Genomic DNA, 22,468 nt, shown 5'->3' with positions numbered 1-22,468 from the left:
GGCTAATTAAGGTGTGATCAGTGGATATATCAGAATCACTAATAAAGGAGACCAAACTGCGGTAACCAGAATGAGGTTTATGGGCATTTGTAAATAAGTTTCTTGCATAAAGCTCTCAAAATTTAATGTCAAAAGAAGACTGAAAAGTGCAGAAGACAGAAATAGATGTATTTAATAGCATCATTTTTAATTAAAAAGAAAACGAAGGAAGTGATTTATAAGACATGCAAATTTACCAAGTCTTTTTAAGGAAAGACCAAGAAAAGCCCTGAAAGCCTTAATGTTGCTCAGGTTTCACGTAGGAGCACAGACCGGAAGGAGCCAAACCTGAAGAAGGAAGAGAAAAAGCCTAGGACTATATGAAAAAAAAAATCAGCACAGTTAGCAAAGATGTCACTGGGAATGTATGATCTACAAGCAGATGGTGGAAGATAATACAGTCAGAGAATTACAAGCTGCAAGGGGACTGCGGGAGGTTACGTCTACGCTTATCCTACAGAAGATCTGTGATGGGTCGGGGGCCCCAGAGGAGACAGGACTCAGTGGGTGTGGTTCTGCCTTTATTGTTAGGCTGATGTGACAGTTCAAAAACATACAGTGAAACCAAGGAAGTTGAAGACCAGACCAGGAGCACAGACATGGTCTCAGGTCCTGCTTCGTATCACAGATAGGACTATAGCAACTTGTTTTTGACAAGTGACCAGAAAAGCCTAAAGTTCTTATGGGGTTTACTCAGTGAGACAAACATCTTACTATAAAGAAATGAGTAACACTTGGTAATATGTAATTAACCAAGGACGGGGGACAGCTGGACTATTTAAGACAGTTTAAATGTTTTTCATGTCATTTAAATTGTTTGCCTCTAATGTCCTTATTACTTACAGGCGCATTTCTCTACAAAAGCACTCTATGCTTTCTGATGAAATACATCCTATTCCAACAAGTGGAAGTCACTCTGCTTTCGATGATTCTGGTGCTCATGTCTGATTTAGCTAGTAAAATACCCAGACACACTATTTTCCTTCTGCTGCCCCCTCTTTAAAACACACCTTTTAGCTACAGTAGATCTTTAGCAACTTTACTTACCATGGTCAGGTATCAAGCCAGTTCCTGGCCTCAAAAGAAGAAGAACTTTATTCCCACCAGCCTGAATAAGCTCAATTGCTCGAGTATGTGTGATGCCTTGTGTAGGTTCCCCGTTGATTTCAACAATCTGGTCACCAACCTAGACAGGGAACAGTCATAGGAACAAGATGAAGCTACGTACCCTTCCATTCTGCTTGTGTCAACTCTAGAGCGCTCCAGTCTTGCTAAGTGAGTCTCCTTAAATCTTTAGCTGATGCAGTGTGCTGTAATGCTACAGCTGACCTATGGATAGATGGCGGCAATAGGGCAAGACAGTGTACAGTTTTACTTTATAAAAATCCTACAACGGAAAGTTTCGTTTGGTTACTAAGTCAGGATCTGGACATCTTGAAATAAAAAAATCAAAGTCTTAGGTAAAGCACTTGCCCAGCATGCCTAAGGTTTTGGGTCTGATCCCCAGATACCAACAAAATAAAAACCCAAAAAACTTCTCTAACGTGTGAGGCCTGTGTTCAATGCCTAGGATTGAATAAGGAAAAAAAAAAATCCGAGTTTTCCACCTAAAGTTAGGCAGGCAAGAAGTAGTTTCTAAAATAAACCAAATGATACCACAGAGCTGTATCTGAACGATCAAACTGAAGAGTACTTTCAAAAGTGAGCTGAACCTTCAATCAATTTCGTAACACCTTCTCCGGGAGAACTGCCTCTTCTCTGTGCCGCTGCTGTATCCTGTCCGTATAGGAGGCCTTAGCTAAACGACAGACTCAGAGATTGAAATTCTAAAAGCATGAAGCTCAGTGAACAAACGGGTATGAATACTTATTTATAACCACTACTGGCTAACATTAGTGGGAAAGTATTGCCCTGGAAAACAAACTAGGGATCAAAAGAAGACGTGTTAGCACCATTGTTATTTATTGCAAATAATTATTTTAAAAGGAAAAGGAAAATGTGGATAATCAAATATTAACTTCCGCAGAGGACTTGATTAAAGATGATGATAGTGATTTTAGAATCTATGTCAAGGTGACAGGCAACTGAAGGCATTGATTTCAAAACAGGACTAAACAATGAACTATTACTAAAAGTCCAAAAAGCAAATATTTATTAAGCCTAGGAGTAATACAACAGGACTCGGCAATTACTTGACAGAGGTCAGCGGGACATCTCCGAACCCTAGAGACAGCCTGGCCCAGCAGCTGGCAGCCTGGACTTCAGAGGCCATGTCTGTGGTTCCATCTGTGCTCCTTTCGAGCTCAGTGGCCTCACTGCCCTGCCCTGTTAGTGAGAACAGCACCTACCTCCCGAGGTTGGGGGTTAGTGAGATGAAAGGTGACTATACACCAGCCACAGGTAAATGTTATTTTCCAAGTTATAAATGCATTAGTGTGAAGATTTAACTGTAGTCTACACCTCATTCTATACAAGGTAAAATACCACCTACACTATATGAAACTATTTGAAAAAAAAAATGCTAGTGAAAGATAATCAGAAACAAGACTGGTGGATTTATACTACTGCAATGTGAATGCTCCCCTGAATTCCTGTACTGGGAATGGACTTCTCAGAATTCAATGGTAATGGTATTTGGTGGGACCTCAGGAGGTGACTGGCTGATTAATCTGCGGATGGACTGTGGGTTTTTGAAGGCGTGGCTCTGCTATAAAAGGGAGCTGGGTCTGGCCTGTGTGCTCTCTCTCCACACGTGATGCTCTGCAGGCCTCAGAACTCAGCAAGATGCCCCATCACTGTGTGGCCCTTGGCCTGGGCCCTGGCCTTCCATGCCTCCAGACTGTAAGACAATGATCTATTCCAACTCTCAGGTTTTCAGTTATGGTAACAGGCAACAGAGTAAGCCAGATACATAAAAAGAACTTAAAAAAAATAAGAGGATGAAGAAGGGTAAGAAAGATAACTAACAAAAAACCCTACTATCCACAATATCTAAGTGAAACAAAAGCCAATACCTCGATTTCCCCTAAGTTTTGGTGCAATCCCTTTCATGAGGAAATACAAATGCTAAGTGAGCACTAGATACGTAATCCTCATAATTATAGAAACAGCCTTTGGAGTGTGCTCAGGTGTATCTTACACAACATGGCTGAGTTATAGTTCATTTCAGTCACACTGTTTGGCTTAAACTCACCAAGCCTGTTTATGACAAACTGCAAATGAAACTTGTAATTGAACAGATCTGCCACCAGGTGTCATTTTTGTTTAAGACCAAATCAGGGAAAAGGAAGGGGAGCTGGGGCTTTAATGTTTACTGGGGGAGGGGTTCTCCTCTGAGCTACACAAAACTAAAGATTTTTTAAAATGCCACCCGACAGGGAAATGTAACCATTCTGCTGAAATTTTAAGTTACTCTAAAAATTTAAATGTGATCAAAATAAAATGGGGAAACAGGTTTTGATAAAGACTCAAATTCAGTTGGGTATTATTGAAAAATAAAATTATGAGGGACAGAAGAGAGGAATGAACAGAGAAATACAAGAAAAAAAATTAAATGGAATCATGCATCGTCTCAGCAGTCTGGGAGGCGGAGGCACAAGGATCAAAAATTCAAGCCCAGCCCTACCAATTCAGTGAGACCTCATTCCCCGCCACACACCCACCCACTGTAGTTTGAGAAACGGCCACTAGCTGGGCATGGTGGCACACGCATATAATCCCAGCGCTTGGGGGGCTGAGGCAGTAGAATCATTTAGAGTTTGAGGCCAGCCTGAGCTAAGTAGTGAGTTGAAGCCTGAACTATATAGCGAGATCCTGTCTCAAAAATAAATAAATAAAACTTAAACAGCCACTAAGAGTATACTACAGTTACAAAATAACATTTCTAACACATGGCTTGCATTGCCTTACAACTGTCAGAAAACTATGCCGCCTAATGAAATCAAATCTAAAGGGACAGAAGCCAAACAAAGCCTGACGTGCCACATCATCTCAGCAGGTGACTCAGTCTCCCCAAACCTCACTTAAATCTGTGTGGGGTACTGCCACCTACCTCACAGAGACTGAAATTAATACAGGGAAAAACACATGTTGCCTAGAAGACAGCAGACTCTTAGTATTTTCTAAATATGATCTGATTCTGCTTTGTGTTGAACAGGTGTCTTACACAGCTGGATGTGGTGGTACATACCTATAATCCCTGCAGTCTGGAAGGCTGAGACAGGAGGACCAAAAGTTTGAGCCCAGCCTGGGCCACTTAGTAACTTAGTGAGATCCCTTCTCAAAATAAAAAATAAAAAAGGGGGCTGGGGAAGTAGCTCAGTGTAAAGGCCTTAGGTTCAAGTACAACACTCTTCTCTAATACGAACTTTTTCTATTCAACTGGTTTTCACCCCCTTATCCTGAATGCTTCTCTAAATCTTAATCAGACCCCTCTGCCCTTTTTTGGCAGTCCTAAGACTGAACTCAAGGTCTCTGCACGCTAGGCAAACCCAAGGCTAAACGACATTCTCTGCCTTTTTTGAGATACAATTTCACTAGGTTGCCTAGGTTGGCCTCAAACTTGCGAACCTCTCGCCCCAGCCTCCTGAGTTCCGGGATTACATACGTGTGTGTTAGCACTGTGTCGGGCTTTGATCATTTGCCTTTCTTGTGTGCTTAGCTGAATGAAACAAGTTCTCTTTCCCTAATGCCTGCTGATGCTAGAGGGGAGAAATCCAAAGTTGGATGGTAAGGGGAAGACTGTCTAGAATTTAGAAATTTATTGCATACCTAACTGAATAGCAGTGAATTAACTATTTTTAAAACTTGAGGACAGCACTGACACATGTGGTGGCACATGCCTGTAATCCCAGAACTCTGAGAGGTGGAGGCAGGATGTCGAAGTTCAAGTCTAGTACACACTTGGTAACTCAGCAACTCAGCAAGACCCTGTCTCAAAAAATGGAGAAAGGGTTGGGGATGTAGCTCAGTGCAAAGGCCATGGGTTCAGTGCCTACCTCAAAATCAATAAAAATTTGAGGACAATTATCTTCTCTATCGGAGTCTTTAATATACAGAGATGAAGGCAGAACCAGATCTGCAAGCACTTTTGGTCTGCAGTGCCCTGTGCAGAGCTGGTGTCTGAGAGCTGAGAACACTAGCGGAGAATATTACTGACGTGAATCTAGTCCATCAAATAATAACGAAGGCTGGGAGACTCAGCTTTCACCTCTGGTTACCTCTACAGGTGGCTACGAGGAAAAAACCCAGTGCTTATTTTTTCTTGGAAGAAACTAAAGATTCTGTTTTATCCTGGCTTTCTCAAGACTTAATAAGATGAGAGTATATTTTATTTATTAATCCATTTACCCTCAGATGTTGGCTGTGCAAGTAAGAAATGACTTTGTTTTTTGACCAAGATCAGAAAGGCAAGTAGCACAGCTGCAGTGCAGTCCGGCTCGCTGGCGAGAGGACTGGGCCCCCCTCCTTAGCTTTGTCATGAAAAAGTTGAGATTGACGAGGCTTCTGCTTTCCCTCTAAATCAGTTATTTGTAGAAGTGTCCAGTCTAGAGCTGGCAGCGAAGGCAGCAGACAGAAGCCACTCACGTGAATCCTGCCGTCCTTGATGGCCGGGCCGTCCTCAGCGAGGCGGAGGATGAACAGCCCCATGTTGTATTCCTTCCCACCTCGCAGACTGAACCCGAAGCCCCGGGGGCCGCGCTCCAGCTCCACCGGGTAGCAGCCCAGGCTCTGCGGGGAGGGAAGAGTCAGAGAAATAAGTTCTCACGGAGCGCTGAGGACATCGTGAGGAAAGACTGCCTGTATAGTGGCAGGAACGCTTCTGCACATTGGACACGCGTTTCTGTGCCAAAGAAATGCAAGTTTGGGCTGGCACCCCAAACTAAGCATTACAGGTTTCCTAGCTGGTTAATGCACAGTAGAAGAGAACAGAATTTAGAAAACACCTCCTTTAAAAAGGAGCTTTGACTGAAAAATGAACAAACAAAAGCCTCCTATTTTAATTAGCTACAACATTATGTGCTTTTGAGTACTGGACCAAGGGGTCAATTTTGTTCCCGGTGTACTTTTCCTTCATTCTTTATATCCTCTCATGGAAGCTAACCAGATATCAAACAGCAGGTCTTTGATGATTAATTTTGGAAACCAATTTACCTGAGAGCTTACGTGCAATAAAAACCAGCCAGGTCAGTGACAGAGCAACTGCAAGTCTCAGTCCCTGTGAGAAGGAGCTGGTTTACCTGACTATGCCGACTGCTGACCACTGAAATCACAGCGGTGTCAGGCTGTGCGAGGTGCTTGTGGTCAGACCAGGAATGTCTGTAAGAGCCGGAAGCATCCTTTGCCATTTCACCTTCCAGGGCAGTTCTGTAAGAGAGAAATCGTCATTCTCTCAACTGAGAAAATAAAAGCTTTTGCCAAGGGAAAGCAGATTAATTTCTTTCTTGTAAAACCAATCTTCACCATCCTCCCTCGGAGAAACTGTTAGAAAGACCGACCTACCTAGAACCAGGGAGCTAGGGAGACGCTGGCCACCGACCCCAGTGTACCTTAAAATAGTCAACATCCCTGTTTCTTTCTAATAGCGTCTCAGTGCAGTGTGCATCTAGGAAGAACTGAGCCAGAGGGCAGATAAAGCGCCCTGTCACAGTGAAAAATGACTCTCCCAGAATGCCAATGCCTCAGAAGATGCTGAATTTCTAGAAATCTAGCTTTTGTTTCGTGCTAATATTTTCAGCAGGAGAGGAGAGCAATACGATTCTGTGGTCTGGGGCTTCCTTACTTAGTTCCAGGCCTCCCTGCGGGCAGCCCAGATAGCTGCACTGGGCCGGGAGGGCACTGCTGGGCGCCGGGCGAGCAGAAGGCACACGGGTGCTCTGCTGGACCTCAGCAGCTGTCTTCCGCACAACTGCGGTGCCGAGTGTCAAGAGCAGCGAGAAGAGACAAAACCAAGAGCCAGTGACAACAGTCCCACCTGTCTCCAGGAACATGGTTGGCCTGCGTCTGTCCCAGGGCTCTGTGCGGCATTGCGGGGCTTTGCCTGGCAGAGTTTGTTCCAGATGGTGGGCCGTGGTGCTCTGTTCAAATGAGAAAGCAACAGAAATGAGAGTTCGCACAGGAATGTGAAGGCCAGGCCGATCTAGGAAAGTGAAACGTAACAACGGCACCGCACTGTGGCCAGCTGTCTGGGACAGCGACCTGTGCTGGCGTCTGACTCATACTCGTGTTTCAGGAGAACAAGTCTCATACTCCAACTTCCGCCTCCCTCCTTGTTTTGGTCAGCCACGCCACATGAGCGCCAGAGGTGCAGTGACAGTGAGCTAGGAGACAGAACTGGCATGGTCTTGTAGCCCACTCTTGGTTTCCAGACCACGCGCCTCTTAACTGGTAAGCCATGCTAGGAGACTGACAGGCCTCGGGAATGCTGGAATAGAGAGGCCGGTTTGCAAACTACCCATGCAACTTCGAACCTGTATGTTAACACAGGAGCAGCTATTTTGCCTGACACTGAGCAGAGACTATAAAATCATCCTGAGTGCTGCGCATGTTTACAGCTTCAGCTGCTTCTGTTTCCTGAGGACAAAGTACAGGTGCAAGAGGAATGTGTTTACGCATCATGACAAACAGCTCTGAATGCCCTGCTGTTCCTTGAAGGCGAATCTCATAGCCGACCATAGTAAGTGCCAGCACTGGAGCTAGATGGGAGTTACGGGAGATGCCAGTTAAAATGAGATTCTTAAGGCGGTCACACCTTTCTCTTTTGTGAGACTAAGTTGCCAGGCTGGCCTCAAACTTTTGATCCTCCTGCTTCAGCCTCCCGAGTACTAGGCCTGCTTGGATCACAGGTGTGCTCCACCACACCTAGCTAGAATCGGGTTTTTTTGGTACTGGAAACTGAACTCAGGACCTTGCACTTGCCAGGCAAGGCACTGTGCCACTGAGCTATATCCCTGGCCCTAGACTCATTTTTTAAAGCTGAAGCTTTTGAACATTTCACTCTGTATAAATATCAAAGCCTGGAATATGTAAATGTAAAGGACAAAGAGTAGAGCTTCGTTATTATGACACCAATTCTGAAGCAAGTGCGATGGAGAAAACTCTTAGGCCTGACCCATCATGTACCAGCTATCTGTTCTTGTGCTAGCTAGTTATATTTCTATGCTTCCCATCATCTCCTCCATAATGGGGGAATTATAGTTATCTCATTGGGTTACTGTATCAAATGAATTTATAAATGTATATGCTTAGGAATAGTGCTTGGCAATATTCACTCTACGAGGTTTCTATTATGTTACCATCATCACCACCATCATCATATGTCTCATTTGAAATTACATTTCCCTTAAAGTATGTTGTCTGAAATGTTTCCTTTACTTTACAAAAATGTTCAATGCAGAGGCCACTTTAGGTTAGAATACATGGAAACAGATACATGAACTGAATTTGGAATACAAGAGAGTTAGAGAAAGTCTGACATTAAGTATAAGACATAAGAGTGTCGGGAAGCAGTTTCTACTGGGGAAGGGGAAACTTCAGGCTTTACTATATGCACAAATTTTATGGTTCAGGTTGTTTCTACTGAGTGTTCTGTGGGACTGAAAACCAACAGTGTACTCTTATTTAAGAACATCGTGCAGTTGGAAGCTAAAGAATACTCGGGCAGGAGGGTGAAAAGTGCAAGGACAGAGAAACAGTAAACAGTCATCCACGGGTGCCCTGGGGACTGCTAACACGCAGTGGCTGCTGGGAGTGGGTGTCGGCGCAGGCTTCATCAAGGAGCACCAGACCTGAGATGGGGCTGAAGCGTCTGTGCACGGCCAGAGGCTGTGCTCCCACCTCGACGTCCGGTGTCGGGGAAGGCAGGGCGCAGTGCAAGGGGAATGGGTATTAACTTTTTCTCTTGGTGATGGCAGGGAACAAACTTGTTGCTCTTTTATAGTACAGCTATTGTGAGTTTTGTTGTCCGAATTAGTTTAAGGAGCTACCAGTTGGCCTTCTAATTGGTCTCCTTGCCACCGATCTGGCTTTCATTCTGCTTCCAGGGTTGAGTTCTAACATGCAGACCGAAACATCTTAAGAAGCTACGGTGACTTCGTGTTGATGTTAAGACACTACCCAAGCCTGTCATTCCCACCTTCCCGCTTCACCTCTGTTCAAAATGGCGCCTCCTTTATGGCTCCTAAGCACACCGCGATCAGTGTTTCCACCGGCATCTGACCACACTGTGGGAGAGCTGGCTGAACAGCTCTTTCTCTTGCCAGACTATGGCCTCTTCCTATCCTTATCATCCTCTACCCAACTGGAAATCCCCTTCAGTCTTCCCACTTTTGCTTCCTGGGTGTGTAGTTTCAAGTGACCTGTCTAAACTGGAGAGCTCATTACAGAGCTGAAGTCTCTTCCTGTCATTGTAAACTACGCAGGTGATGGAAATGGACGGGGAAACTATATCTACCAACAAGATGACTGGCAGATACTTGTACCTCTGTATGAGGCCAACATAGACAGATTTTTGGCTTTATGAGTGTGGCTGGAGCAAGCGATATCAGAGGTCTGTATAAATAAGCCGCTCACTTTCAAGCCTTCCTCCGCCTTCCTTGAAGGAGAGATGCCACTTCTAGGCAAAGTGCACAAGTCATGTTGTCTTCATCAAGGTTGAAAAAACATATACTTGGCATTCTGCTCATCTTTAATCCTTCAGCCAATGCTATGGACCTTTTCCAATTTATTTCTGTGTGAGAAGCTAATCTGCTTCTTAAAGTTAAACTATTTATTCCATGATGTCAAACTGGCCTATGTTCTCTTTGTATTTTACCTGAAAGTTTTCCAAATAGTAAAGGAGTAGGTTAAGTATATCTCTCCCTCCTTCAACAAGTATGACATTTTTTGATACATTTTTGTGCATAAATATCTAAGTATATTATCAGAAGATAAATGCAAAATCCACAGTTGAACTATACTAGCAAACATAATGGGTTGAGATTTGTTTTGTCAAGAGTAAATAAGAACCCCATAAGAGAACTTTCTAAACTGTAAGACTCTATTAAGGCATAAAAAAATGATCTAAAAAAACTGCAGAGACATTCCATCCTGTTAAGCGAGATGACTTCAGTATTTTAAAATACAGTCTTAAAGTGTATATATTTATCGGTATAGCCCAATAAAATTGGATTTTTTTGGAGGAGCGTAACAATTTGCTCTAAAATTTTATATGGAAATATTATGATAGACTACAAGTTTACTGATAAACAATAATTTTGTGTTATGTGATAAATCACGCATATAAATCTCTGTATCTATCCATCTTAAACACTCACAGAGTAAGTTACTGTAAGGACAGATGGCACCACAGTCAGTGAGGGGAGGAAGCACTAGTAGTTGATGTAGGAAAGTGGCTCACGATAGGAATGAAAAAAAACTGAATCCTTTCTAAACCATATACAGAAGTAGGCTCCAAATACACTAAAGATCTCAATGTAATATAATAAATCTAACAGAAGACAATGTAAGGGGAAATCTGTGATATAGGGTGAAAGGTTGACTTACTTTAAAACTCAAAAACTCAAGCCATAAAATAAAAATTTGACTACATATAAATTAAAAGATTCAGTATAACATGGGTACCATGGTCAAAGTTAGCATGGTACAAGAAAAAGACATTTGTACGTTTTAAAATAAAATTCAGGGGCTGGGGGATGTAGTTCAGTGGTAGAGCAACTGCCTGGCATGCACAAACCCAGCATGCCCTGGGTTCAATCCCTAGCCCTGCAAAAAACAACAACAAAAAAACTGAACGAATGCCTACACAATTCACAAAGAATCCCTAAATACCAATAAGAAAATGATAGAAATCCCAAAAGAAAACCAAGCAAAAGGTATGAACAGGCAGACAATTCACTAGAGAAAACCCCCCGAGCATATGAAGAGATATTCAAATTCATGGATAACTTGAGACACGCAAATTAAATGACAGTGAGATAATACTTCTCATGCTTTAATAAACTCAAAAGCTGGTAAAGTCAGGTACTGACTGGAACACAGTGGTACAGGAAGAAACCCCCAGTGTTTTCCTGGGGGAGGTATGGTGGATGTGGCAATTAGAGAGACTAATCTCACAGTACTGAGGCAAATGACTCACAGGAATGTGCTTTGATCTAGCAGTTCTACCCCCGAGAAGCCTTCACACTGCTTTATAAGAACACGTGAGGAATGTGTGATATCTGCGTGTGATACCCTGAGACACTCCGCGGATGGAGCTACTGTGGCTCTCCGTCGGGAAGTGGGCAGGTAGCATGTGGTGAGCACACATTCTGGAAGCCGTCAGCGGTTCAAAGTGACCGTCTGCGATCACCGGCAGTTCACCCAGCGACATGAGTAAATCTTTGAAGCACATGCTCCTATCACAGCAAAGCACGGAAATCAGAGAAAAAAAATAAGTGAATTGGATTTCATCAACATTAAAATTTTTGTGCTCAAAGACCAGTGATAACAAAGTGAAAAGACATCTGAAGAATGGGGAGAAACACTTGTGAACCATTTATCTGAGAAAGATCTAGTATTTAGAATATATAAAGAAGTCTTACAGTCCAACAATAAAAACTGAGTTATAATGGGCAAAAGATTTAAGCAGACATTTCTCTCACGAAGATACAGATGGTCAGCAAGCACATGCACCACAGAGATGTAAATCAGAGCCAAAGTGAGACCCCACTTCACACCCCCTGGAAGGGCTAGACAGAAAACCAGAGCCCAGAGCCCTAAGACAAGCAATGGCGAGCAGGGAGAGGCGGAAAGCCTCGCGTATCACGGCGAGAATAAAATGTGGTGGGGGTGGTGCTGCTGCTGCTGGGGGAAACAGTTCGGCGGCTCCTCAGAAGGTTAGTTGCTGGGCTGGGGTCTAGCTCAGCGGCACAGCACCTTGCTTGGCAAGCACAAGGTCCTGAGTTCGATTCCCAGTACCAAAAAACCAAAAAAAAAAAAAAATGGTTAGTTGCCACATGATCCAACAATTATACTCTCAGGTACACAACAAAGATGAAAACACACATTAGCACAGAAATGTGCACACCAGGTTCACAGCAGCATCATTCACACAGCAAAAAGGCAGAAACAACCCATCTGCCTATCAAGTGATGAACAGGTAAGCAAAAGGTTCCTGTACATAAAGGAAGCTTGTTAGTGATGAAAAGAATGATGTTATAAGCGCTATACAGTGTTTGTAACAAGGATGAACCTGAAAAACATTTTGCCAAGTGAGAAAAGCCAGCACAAAAGGCCACATGATTCTATTTCTATGAAATGCCCAGCACGTCCAGAAACAAAAAGACTGGTGGTTGCCTAGGGATGGGGTCGTGGCAGAAGAATGGGGAGTGACGTCTGATAGGCACGGGTTTTCGGGGGCACTAAAATGTGAAATTACGGATGATGGCTGCACAACCTTGTAAGTATACAAAAAACATTGAATTGCACACATTAGAGTAACAAGTGTTATAGTACATGAGAATTATATCCCAATTTATTTTAAAAGGCCGGGGATGCCGTTCAGCGATAGACCACACCACTTGCCCAGCATAAGCAAAGGCCTGGGTTTGATCCCTAGCACTGCAAACGGCAAAAGAAACACAAAAACCACATTTCTGAGGAAGAACCCGGCGTACAAATCTGTAACACAGTACCATTTATATAACTCAAAAATAAACGGTAACACAACAAAAAATGCATTTTAAAAGACACACGAAAATGCACATACAATGTACTAGAATGGCTGCCGCTGAGCACCTGAAGGAACGAGAGTGCAACATGGAGACAGGTGGGAAGCAGAGGTAACCACAGGGAAAGCAGACAGAATTACGCCAATGCCACTAGAATCATTCCAGTCCAGTCCTTGGTAGGCTTTGGTAACTTATGTTCACGCTCCAAAATACATCACACAAAGCTTGACAAGGAAATAGAAATCAATCTGAAAGCATAATACAGAATAGAAGTTTCTTCCCATTGAGCAAAAACTACAGACACAGCCGATTTCCACGCAGACTTGGGAACGAGCCCTCGCAGTGAAGGGGGGGAGGCCGCGGGCGGGGATGGCCCCAAGTCGGGCTGCAGTCTGAGAGCGGGTGACGAGGTGGCACACGCCTGTGCCATTTCCTTGGCAAAGCAGGCACTGATACTAAACACTGTCTGGTGAAGGCAGGAGCAAAGGACAGCGTGAAGCGCAGCAGTTCTTCACCCGTGCAGACGCCTTTCTCCGTGCGCCCGGGCAGGGGCCGCGCAGGGCCGGGCTGAGGCGGGAAGCCGAGCGGCCCGAGCAGTGATCTGAATGTGTGATTTCTGAGACAGCCTTAGAGCTACACATCTTCACCGGACTGTAGTACAGATAAGTTTATGCTGAGCTCTAGAGGAATTTGGAAGACTTACGAACTCCATGAATGAAATCTCTTTTGTGGACAGAAGGGAAACTTTCTATTTATCCTGGAGAAAATGAGGGATTCTGAATGTTTCCACAGTTCAATAAAAACCAAGGACAATAAAATACCGTGTCTGTGTGTGGAGGCTGCGCCTGCAGACGAAACACAATTTCGTATACTCTCTGAAGAGTTTCCCCATCCTCCTGTTTCTTCTGAGCAGTGACTAACACCATGCAGGAAACCTCAAGTATCTGTCCAGAAGTATTTGGACCAGAATGTCCAAGGTAATTTTTACTTTAAGTAGAATGGAAAAAAATGAGCAATTCTGGATAACTTCTGAGAAAAAAAAATCACCAACAATCAATGGTATTTTTTTAAAAAAGATTACACTAAGAGAAAGAGCTGGTCATTTTTCTACTAAACTATCTATCCCAGGATTACTCAAAGTGTGGTTTAGGGTTAGTCACCAATAAGTAAGGATATTGCAAGTAAGAATTTAAAAAAATCTTAGAACAATTTGACAGAATAATTTCATGTCTTTGTTTTTATTTTTCATTTAATTTTTATTGTATTTCAAAAATTACTCATCCGAGATGGACTGGGGAAGAAACACTGGTTCTTTCCGGAGATGACCGGACTGATCTTACTACTGCGGGTCCCCGTTTTGAGCCCCTTCAGCCACGTCCGCTGCACGCCTCGTGTGCGCGTGTCATTGTACTATGCGTATCACTCCTATAATCTTGAAATGTTATTTCTATGGCACAGGGCTTGCTTTTTCCTATGAGCCACAGAACAAATGCTAAGGCTAAAATGCAGGTTACACAGCCCATGGTAAAGTTGCTGAGATAAAGAAATTAGACCAGGTTCACATTTAAGTAACATGCAAAGAGTTTTCCACTTAAAAGCATTTTCTTGTGCATTTGTTATGTGCCTAACATTGATTTGGACCCTTGAGGCTGAGCAGTGAACATAAAAAACTAACTTCGTAAATCTTACGACTTCACGTTTTCGTGGGACAGACACAGTAACAACCGTCTCAGAACCAAGCACAGTGAAGGGAAGCAAAGTCGGGGAGGGGAAGAGGAGTCAGCAGCAGGCAGGGGACGCGTCTCGGACACTGCTCTTGAGGAGGCTCAGCAGCTAGAAGTGCAGGTTCTGGGCTGGGATTGCAGCTCAAAGTGCGCTTGCCTCAGAAGAGCTTTTCCCCTAGTGCCAGGGAGAAATCTGGAGCCAGGCTGCCTGGTTTAAACACTGCTTCTGTTTCGAGTTTTGTGGACCACACGCAAGTTATCTAACTGGTCTGTACTGGTTTCCTCATCTACAGCAATGAGAAAATGACACTGCCTTCCTAGTTCCTAGTACTACTGTAGTAAACGAGTTAGTATGTGTGAAGTGCTTAGGACAGTGTTTCTCACATACTAGTGTGTACTAGATACTAATATTTTTTTACGTGTTGAGAATTAAGCACAGTCCTGAATGAGTGAGGCAGGCATGCAGGGCAAACAATGACAGCTATCACTGGATGAGCACCTTACAGTACCTGTGTAGCTGACATACATGTTCACCTTTAATCTCTGCAATGATCCTGAAATAGATTACCAGTTACACTCTACAGATAAAAAAAAATTAAAAATGTTAAGTGACTTGTTTAAGGTCATTCAAGTAGCTACATAGCAGGTATCAGTGAATTCTGTCTGTATTCTACAAAGCTCCTGTTGCCTCTATTCAGGTGATGACACAGAGGGCTCAGAACTAAAACCTCCTGACTTTTACTTTGTTCATTCATTTTGTTCATTTATTTACTGGAATTCAGATTCCGTCACTCAAAAATATTTACTGAGCATCTACTAAGCATGATAGCCAACCACTAGCAATTTCTTTGTCTGCAAAAAGAAGACGTTAAGGGGGGAGGGTTACCTTTCAGAAGGATGTGTCTGAGTGCTTGGAGGCCCACAAGGCACAGACAGCTGAGAGAACTTGGGCAAGTAAATTTCAAATGCAGACTGGGAGTGAATCATAAAGCGCACCCCATGCGGAGAGCAGGGCAGGCACTGGGGTGTCTGTGGAGGAAAACTTCAGAAAGGAACCAGCAGCGTGTAAGGCGGTGTGGGAACACACCAGGGCAGGGAGTAGGGATGTCCCCATCCCCGGCCTACCCAGGTCGGCCCAGGACCTCGGGGAGCAGCCGCGGGAACTCACACTCACGCAGAAGCACCCAGCACAGGATCTTGAGAAGAAACATTGATATGGTATGTCCGGAGTAAAATGTGCGAGTGGAACAGAAAGAAAGGCAGACGTGAGAAGGACAGAAGACCTGGACACTGACTGAAATAGTCATGGGGGAAAACGGAATATGAGAGCTTTAGCACGAACAGACAGCCTCTCGTAGTTCTGTTTTTGTCTTCTCCTCATTAGTTTTGCAGAATCAGGGGAAATGAGATGAGCACTGCTTAGTGATTACCCAGGAATTCATGAACAAAGAACACGGGCTGGTTCAAAATGGTTCCTAATTAGAAATTTTTAATGATTAAAAAGGCAGCTCTAAGGCAAGACATCACTGCAGAACGGCCAGTGTGAGCTTTATGCCCCATTTCTGAGCCTTCCTGCACGCTCGTCCCAACCCCCTTTTAGAAAGCAGCTGCCCGGAACAAAGCCGTGCCCCAGAACAGGCGCGCCGGGGCATGGCCGGACATAAAAGACTTGGTAGCAACAGTGACTCCTCTGAACTGCTTAAAGGATTTTAACTCAAGCAGAGACTTAAGACATTATTTTAAGAAAATAAGATCTGAAAAGTGTTACCAATCTTTCACTCCTGGGTGCCTGCTTCTCTGGCACAGAAGTAAATGGCCACCGCTCACCAGCTGCATTCTTTGTCTTGAGTGGCTGACAACTTTATAATACACGGCCTTTTAAGTTCATTAAATGGAAAAGGCAAAGAGTGAGACTCCGGGGTATATAAACGTTTCCATCACTGCAGTTCTGCGCCTCTCAGATCAGCTTGGGGAAGATGAGTCTACCGCTTCCTTACCTTCTTCAGCAACGACTGTCAGCGTGACAGTGACACCTGCGTCTTTGATCAGCTGAACGATGCTGTCGTGGGACAGTTCAATAATGGACTGTCCGTTCACTGCCGAGATGTGGTCTCCAACCTTCAGTTTTCCACACCGATCAGCTGGGCTTCCTTCTATGACTCGGCCGATTTTATGAGGAATAACTGTGGGAAAGAATGCCAAGTTTTTCAGTTATTCAATACATCTACTAGCTTTGGATTTATCATCACCATGGTTTAAAAGTTCAACATAATAACATCAAAGAAATATCCTGACAAATAGAGCAAAAAGCATCATCCTATCTAGAGGCAACTGTTTTCAAATCACCTCCAACTATGGCTGCACGTACAGATCCTTTCGTGGGTGGTACTGGGGATCGAACCCAGAGCTTAGAGCATGCCAGGCAAGTGCTCTGCCACATCCCCAGCTCTTTTTATTTTGAGATAGTCTTACTAGGTTGCCAACACTGGCTTTGAACTTGCACTCCTCCTGCCTCAGCCTCCACAGTACCCAGGACTGCAGGCAGATGCCACCACGCCCAGCCTGCACAGGTACTCTTCACATAGCTGTAGGTGTAAATATAAATCTTTTTGCTGATTTCTACTTATCAGAAACTCTGGCTCCAGTTTCTTTTCCTTGAAGGTCAGTGACTATATTTTAAAACCTTTACCAGGCCAGTGACTATTCTGTTAAAAAAAAAAAAGAGTCAGAGAGCATCAGACTAAGTAGAGGTGAGCGGGGGCGGGGAAGGGGGCCGGGAACCCACTCAGGAAAGCTGCAGTGCTGCACGGAGCTGGCAGCGGAAGAAGCCAGGTGAGCACGAGAACGGAACTTCCCAAGACCCTGGAGACACTGCAGCTGAGCAGGACGTCACTCACATTGCAGTCCCTCCTCAGCTGGAGACCCTGGAGACGCCGCGTGGGCCCCAGGGTGGGGACGCCTGCAGCCACCCCAGGCGTGGCACACTCTCAAAGGGCTCAGCACCACTGTGACCCTCAGCCAGGCCCAGAAAAGGTCTTTATCTTTTTTTAGCCACCAAACTGGCCACGCACCGCACAGGCCTCTTGGGCCTCTTCCTCTGTGTCCTGGCTCAGGACTCTCCACTGCTGGCCAGGCACCCACTGGCCGCCCCACGGGCGCTGCCACGAAGTCTGAGTGTGGCCCCCTTCGTCAGGCTCTGCCTCCTCCCGTCATTTGGCTACTCCCCCTAAGGCCTCCATGCACTGCCCTTTCCAATTTTCCATCATCGTCCTAAGTTTTTCTGGGTAAGAGCCACTGCCCCCACTGACACTGATGATCTCTCTGATCTGGCACCTCACTGTTTACTGTAGGCCATCAGTGTATATCAAGTGTTCAGTACTTACGAATTCTTAGGAGACCCTCTCCAGCTCTGTTGAAAAGGCCCTTAAGAGTGCTGACACACATCTGTAATCCCAGCTACCTAGGAGGATGAGGCAGGAGGATCACAAGTTTGAGACCAATCTTGTCTCAAAAAAATAAAAGAATGGCTGTGGGTATAGCTCAGTGGGAGAGCACTTGTCTAGCATGTGTGAGGGCCTCGCTTTAGTCCCCAGGGAGGACACTCACTCCCAAAAGGAACCTTTTAAATAAATGTAGGGCAAACCCAAGTTTAGGATTCAATGATTACTGGTCGGAAATCCAGGTACAATGAAATAAAAGACTGACCATTAAAATGAATCCTACTTAGTTCTACATGGAAATTAATCCCTTTTATTTGTGCCTTTTAATCTTTTCAGAATTCAAAAGCTGAGCAGAATCAGAACATTAAGTATTTAATGGTAAGACTTCCTGGCTCATGGATAAAATTCTCCCCTGAATGCACAGAGCTGAGTCCCACATACTTGGAGAGAGCGCACAGCTGGCCCGGCCCCGGCTCTCACTGCTGAGGGCTCTCCTGCGTAACTGGTAAGTGACCGTGCTGTTACTCCGCTGAAATGAGTTCTTGGACACTTGGGAAATTTTGTTAAATGAAGTACCTTGCGTTGTGTGATAAGGACATGTGTTTTAGGAAACACATGTTCTTCTATGTTCCCTGAGAGTTTTCTAGCCTAGGTCAGTAAACTCACCAGGCACTTGGGCTCTTGCTGACTGCTGATTGATATGAATAGGGGTAATTAATATTTTTAGATGGCACTGTGAATTGCATTTAATGTCCTTAGTAAGACACTCTACTAGTATTTCTGAATCAGACCTGGGATTAAGTTAGGCACATTTTAATAGACCTTTATTTAATAGACCAAGCAAAGTTATTCTTGGTCAAGATTTATGTCCCTACAGAGAAGATGCTGGCTCTTCTAGGATTATACAGTGGAAATTTTAACCTTAAAATAGAGAAAGCTAATGTTGGAAACAAGAACCTTTTAGCTCTGAATTATACTAAGTACTTAGGACTCCATTTTCCTTGCAAATAGAGTGAATAAAAATCCCAACGCAACACGGGCCACGTCCTGGGCCAGGCGTTCTGAGCTGACTTCCTGACAGCACAGCAGGTGGCATTTCAGAAACATGGGATGACTCTCACAGTGGCCCTGAGGTGATTTTTAATTTTTTTTTTACTACTATGTACGTAACACATAACCCGTCATTCATCCCCTCCCCTTCTGCAAAAGATCGATCTCCCTATCCCCTAGTATCTTTTATTTTGTCCTTTTTTATATTTTTGGTTTCTCATATAAGAGAAATTGTGTTTTTTAAGCTTGTGTGTCTGATTTATTCCACTTAACGTTATGTTCTCAAGGGACATCCATTTTCCTACCCGTGACTCGTTCATTCTTCTGTGTGGCAGAGCAGTGCCCCACGGTGGTGAGTACCACACTTTCCCTCCAGTCTCCCTAAGTCATGGCTGTAGATATTCTCCTCCTTCAAAAAGATTTACACACACCGAGATCCCCAGAGCAGCCGCCTGGCACACCGACGGGTCTGCTTAGGCGTGGAAAGCACCAAGCAGGGTTAACACCTGCAGCCTCTGCCGCCCCCCCTCGCCACTGGAAAGTGGCGGGCACAACTCCCTAAAGCGCCAGCTGTCCGGTGAGGCCAGTGAAGGCAGCCACGCTGTTCCTCTCTCGGCACTGCGCACGGCAGTACCACCCGGGCAGCTCAGACTTACAACAGACCAGCTGAAAAGTAACGGCCTTCTAGGTACAGGACCGTCTAGAGGACCTGGAAGTTTTTCAAGGCCTCCTCTGAGTGCTCGCAGCTACGGGACAGCCTGAGGCCCTGCCTTGTCACTCGCCATAAGCCACCTTCCGCGTTTTCATTCGTCTCTGGCCTCCAATGGCCACAGCCAGGCTTGCTCCACCGCTGAGATCACCTTATGCTCGCCAACATTTCCTTTCACGACATGAAAGGACAGTAGCTGGAGATATTCCCTTCTCAAAGAAATCTCTGCAACCAGAACTGGAAACCGTATGATGAGAGTGACACTAAAAGCTCGGAGGCACTAGCAATGCGAAAACCAGCGCGTCCTTTTCACCTTCAGAGCGGCCTTGTTAAGTGCCGTGCTCATTCGGCGCCGAGGCCCACGGTGAGGGTGCGGGTCCGGACCGCAACACCAGTGCAGAACCTCAGAATTTGAGAACTGGTGCCAGAGACACTAGGAACTGTTTCTGACACATACATCACCAGGAAACACGGTACTTAGAAGAGGAAGAAGTAATGTATTCCAAGCGGAGCTCTGCGACAAGGCCCAGAAGGAAGGACGCGCCGTGACAGGCTTCCTGCCTTCCCACTGCGTTGTGCCGCGCCATCTTTGCTGACAGAGGTGGCAGCAACGGCTCAGCTCTGGGGGCAGAAGCCGTTCCTCTCCCTGACTGCAGGACGCCCCTGGCTGAACGGACAAATAGCGCTCTAGGAGGAATACTTGAGGACTCAGCGTTTCGTGAGATTATTAAACAGCATTTCAGCAAAGCTGCCAGTTCTGCTTTTCCCCATGCTAGAGAATCTCAAGTACTTTATATAAAATTTAATAACAAGATGAGCCTAATTTACCATTGAAGCTGATAATTAATGAGCTGCAAACATTCGTTTTTCTGCCACACTTTAGGTGCTGTTTCAATTTTACATGTTAACTGGGTTTTCTTTCCCGTCTCATTATCAAGTATTAATAAACTTTAAAGTTTCTTTAAAAAAGATGGCTGTCAGGCATGTTGGTGTGTGCCTGTATTTCCAGCTTTTTGAGGCTGAGGCAGGAGGATCTTATAAGCCCATAAATTTGAGGTCAGCCTCTAGTTTGGGGGAGGTGTCATGTTATGTTATGTCAAAACAAAACCAAAACAAACAAAGCACAAACACTGGTCAAGAGCGAGGAGCCATTCTCTAAATAAAGACGACAATCACGATGGCAGCAGCTAATGGGTACTGAAGGCCTGGCTACAGGCTTCAGGGATTATCTCCTGTAAGCCTCACACTCCACTGTGGAGGTCCTTGCGGCACCCAAGGGGTCAGTGCCTGCTCGGGCTGACTAGGGAGGAAGACTGCTAATTCTGAGGAGCCAAAACGTCTTGAAGACAGGATGCTTTGCCAGCTGCAGCAGAGACGGACCCTATGGGGAAAGCAAGGGGGCTCCCTATGGGACAATAGGATAAAGGTTAAAAATTTGGCTAAAATGTCACCAAGCCTGCCTGCCTGCCTGCTACCTAACACAAATGTCTGTGCTCAGCAGAACAGTATCCCTTTGCCGTTCTTCAATACACCAGGGTTTCAGTCAGTACGGGGCTTCCGCCCTTCCTGTGCAGTGCCCTGGCTCCTTGACAAAGATGTTCTCTGTCTCTCACGTCTTCACTCGTCTCTCTAACAGGGTTTGCTCGCCTGAACGCGGCACTCCATGAGCACAGCCATATTACCTTCTTCCATACTGCACAGAGAAGACTGCGCTCTTGCAGTGGAAGGAACTTGGCCCAAGACCAGACTGCCATCCAAAGACACACACAGCACTCAGCTCCAAGTTTGTCTGATTATAAAACCCGATACTTAGTGACATGATCTTTTCGTATAGGCATGATAACTGGAAATTGAACCCAGGGCCTTTGCACTGACCTACATCCCCAGCCCTATCCATTCATCCATCCATCTACCTACCTGTTAGAAACAGTCTCACTAAGTCACCCAGGCTGGGTCAGAACTTACAATCTTCCTGCCTCAGCCTCTCAGAGTGCTGGGATTACAGGTATACACCACCATGCCTAGCTTAATGACACTGCGTTATTCAGAGACTGAACATCGGTACACAGACAACTGTCAAAACAGTGAAAAGCTATTTAAATGAACAAAAGAATATTTTCAGATTTTAAATACAAACAAGTATGAAAATGTTTAAACATATTTAAGTAGTACAACATTTCACTGAATTCCTCTATATTGCTTAGTGTTATGGTGAATGTTAGACTCTTTGCCCCTAATCTTTGCAGTGCTAGAGAGGGAATATCTTCAATATAAAACGTGATTCTCACCTATCACACACAGGATAATTGAACCCAGGAGTATTCCTTTTGTTAATGTGAATGCCGGGGATTATTGTCTGATATTAGAATGACATATGATTATTCTACATGGTTGTTTCTGGAAAGATGATTTCCTGCAATACAACGTGAAACCACCTACAAGCTGCTTTCCTTTCATTTCTCTGACACAGGCCACGTAATCATCCTCACAGAATCAGTGACAGTTCCAGTTCCAAGTGTTACCATAGCAACTGCTTTTGGAAAATGGAAACTAGTATCAGTGAGCAGTGACCTGATACTATAGCAATAACTCACCCATGTGACAGAATTTCTTCCTTTACACTTTGCATTAATTTTAGCAAGATTTCTGTAAATTGGTTTGCTTCACAACACTTTCCTGAAAATGTTTTCTTTTCTTACTAAGGTTTTAGTAACCATCAGTTTAAAAGGATCTAAGTACCCAAGATAAATTCAAATCCAATGGCAAAAGCTACAGAATATTTCACTGTGGTAAAAGATT

The 22,468-nt window shown here is 44.6% G+C and overlaps 1 protein-coding gene across 1 annotated transcript in view; it reads right to left on the bottom strand.

Moving 5' to 3' along the window:
• The window catches only part of Magi3 (membrane associated guanylate kinase, WW and PDZ domain containing 3), a gene marked incomplete at its 5' end in the record, with an annotated part of 238,408 nt that overhangs the window by 3,249 nt on the left and 212,691 nt on the right, over positions 1-22,468 (bottom strand). The window contains 5 exon segments of the mRNA XM_005388980.2: positions 1,087-1,225; positions 5,626-5,769; positions 6,279-6,405; positions 7,013-7,115; positions 16,468-16,653. Of these exon segments, the coding sequence (XP_005389037.1) occupies positions 1,087-1,225; positions 5,626-5,769; positions 6,279-6,405; positions 7,013-7,115; positions 16,468-16,653 (699 nt within the window).

The sequence above is a fragment of the Chinchilla lanigera genome, unplaced genomic scaffold, assembly GCF_000276665.1.
Source record: "Chinchilla lanigera isolate Chin_1 unplaced genomic scaffold, ChiLan1.0 scaffold00034, whole genome shotgun sequence".
NCBI classification, from domain to species: domain Eukaryota; kingdom Metazoa; phylum Chordata; class Mammalia; order Rodentia; family Chinchillidae; genus Chinchilla; species Chinchilla lanigera.
The sequence above is the reverse complement of the archived record's forward strand: the minus strand, read 5'-3'. Positions and strand labels throughout refer to the sequence as shown.